Source organism: Mus pahari, chromosome 1 (genome assembly GCF_900095145.1).
Source record: "Mus pahari chromosome 1, PAHARI_EIJ_v1.1, whole genome shotgun sequence".
NCBI lineage: Eukaryota > Metazoa > Chordata > Mammalia > Rodentia > Muridae > Mus > Mus pahari.
The window spans coordinates 169,622,774-169,624,324 of NC_034590.1; the positions used below are offsets into that span (position 1 = coordinate 169,622,774).

The following is a 1,551-nucleotide window of genomic DNA, read 5'->3' on the forward strand; positions in this document are numbered from 1 at the left end:
CTGTGATTTATTTTCTGCCTTATTTTTAAAGGAAGTTTCTTTTCAAAATTTATGTGGTTCATATAGAATCATAGAGTAAATTTTTCTAAATACTTCTGATTTTTTGATACTACAAACCTGCCACTCTGTATGTAGTAAAATTATTGTAAAAGTTTAGTATCAAACTAATGGAGCAATTTTCTTTTAAGACAGGCTTAAAAGGGAGTTAGATCTTTATAAAGCAGAAGACATGGAAAGTGTCTGCAGAGCTCTCCAAACAGAAGTAGACCTCCTGGAGTCGGTAAGCCCCTGCTGCTCTCTTCCCCTCTCTGCGGCTGCTAAGCCAGGCTTTAAGGAGGGCATTGCACCTCTGCAGAACCCCACAAGCAAGGGAGTGAAAGCAAAGTCAGGATGTAAACTGTAAGGTGTTGTAAGGTGTTTTAAACTCCTGGAGGGGCAGCGCCATGTCACCAAGGAATGCAGGATACCTTCAGGCTGAGTTCTAACTGTCCAACCTCCCATCCTTCCACTGAGACAGTTCTGCTGGTGGAGGACAGCTGCCCTGGTGTCTAAGGTTTGGTCACCTCAGCTTCTAGCAGGCATGAACCATGCTGACTACATCTATACTACAGCCTGCCATGATCTCAGAGCTGTAGGTGTTCAGGTTCTGTGAGAGCTCTGCCTGTAACTAAGGTATAAATGAGCACAGGGTTTTCTATAATGTATCTTAATGGTTTAGAGGGTGTTAAATACTCTAAGCAGTTGCTTGTTTAAACTGTTAGAATTATGTTTTGATTCATAATTTCTACAAGCACTTTGGAAAACCTGAGTCAGAAATCCTCAGAATTATTGCTGTGCTAAATTTAGGTAAATGTGTTATGGTCTCCTTAAAAAATGAGTGTACATTGGCTGTGTAGCTGGGTAGTTGTACACTCATCTAACATGTCCGTGACCCTGGGCTGAGAAGCTACACATGTGTGCACATCAGAGTGTGCTGTCCCTTACAGATGTGTGTGCACATCAGAGTGTGCTGTCCCTTACAGATGTGTGAACATCAGAGTGTGCTGTCCCTTACAGATGTGTGCACATTAGAGCACTGTCCCTTACAGATGTGAGCACATCAGAGTGTGCTGTCCCTTACAGATGTGTTCTGCATTTTTACTTTTTAGGCACTGGCACCAAAGGATCCTCAGGACGGTAACTCCTCGAATCTATGAGCCACCTCACACAGGAGTATCATAGAACCACACATTTGTGGAGCCTGTAGGGCAGATCTCTACATGAACATGAGGTTCAGGCAGTGCAAAGGAGTGATGACTCTGTTTCACACCTACATAATACGTTTTATCTCATTACCTCAGAGGTCCTTGTACAGTTTCTAAAGTGAGAGAAAGGAGAAGATACTAAACTCCAGATTTCTTAAGTTGGTCTGTCCTTTCTGATCTGTCTGTCTCATTTTTTACTGTAGCTTACCTTATGTCTTGTCAAACATACTCAGAAAGAAGTATTCAGGTTATTGATTCAATTTTGTTGGTGCAGTTTCTGCCAGGGAAGAGTGCTTGCTTTGATTTT

At 42.1% G+C, this 1,551-nt stretch overlaps 1 protein-coding gene across 1 annotated transcript in view; it reads left to right on the plus strand.

The window, feature by feature from the left end:
* Nucleotides 1-1,329, plus strand: part of Ccdc172 (coiled-coil domain containing 172) — a 40,009-nt gene extending 38,680 nt beyond the window's left edge. Inside the window, exons 8-9 of the mRNA XM_021221306.1 lie at nt 193-280; nt 1,149-1,329. Of these exons, the coding sequence (XP_021076965.1) occupies nt 193-280; nt 1,149-1,196 (136 nt within the window). The 3' untranslated portion in view covers nt 1,197-1,329. The remainder of the gene's footprint in view (nt 1-192; nt 281-1,148) is intronic.
* The last annotated feature ends 222 nt before the right edge of the window (nt 1,330-1,551 follow it).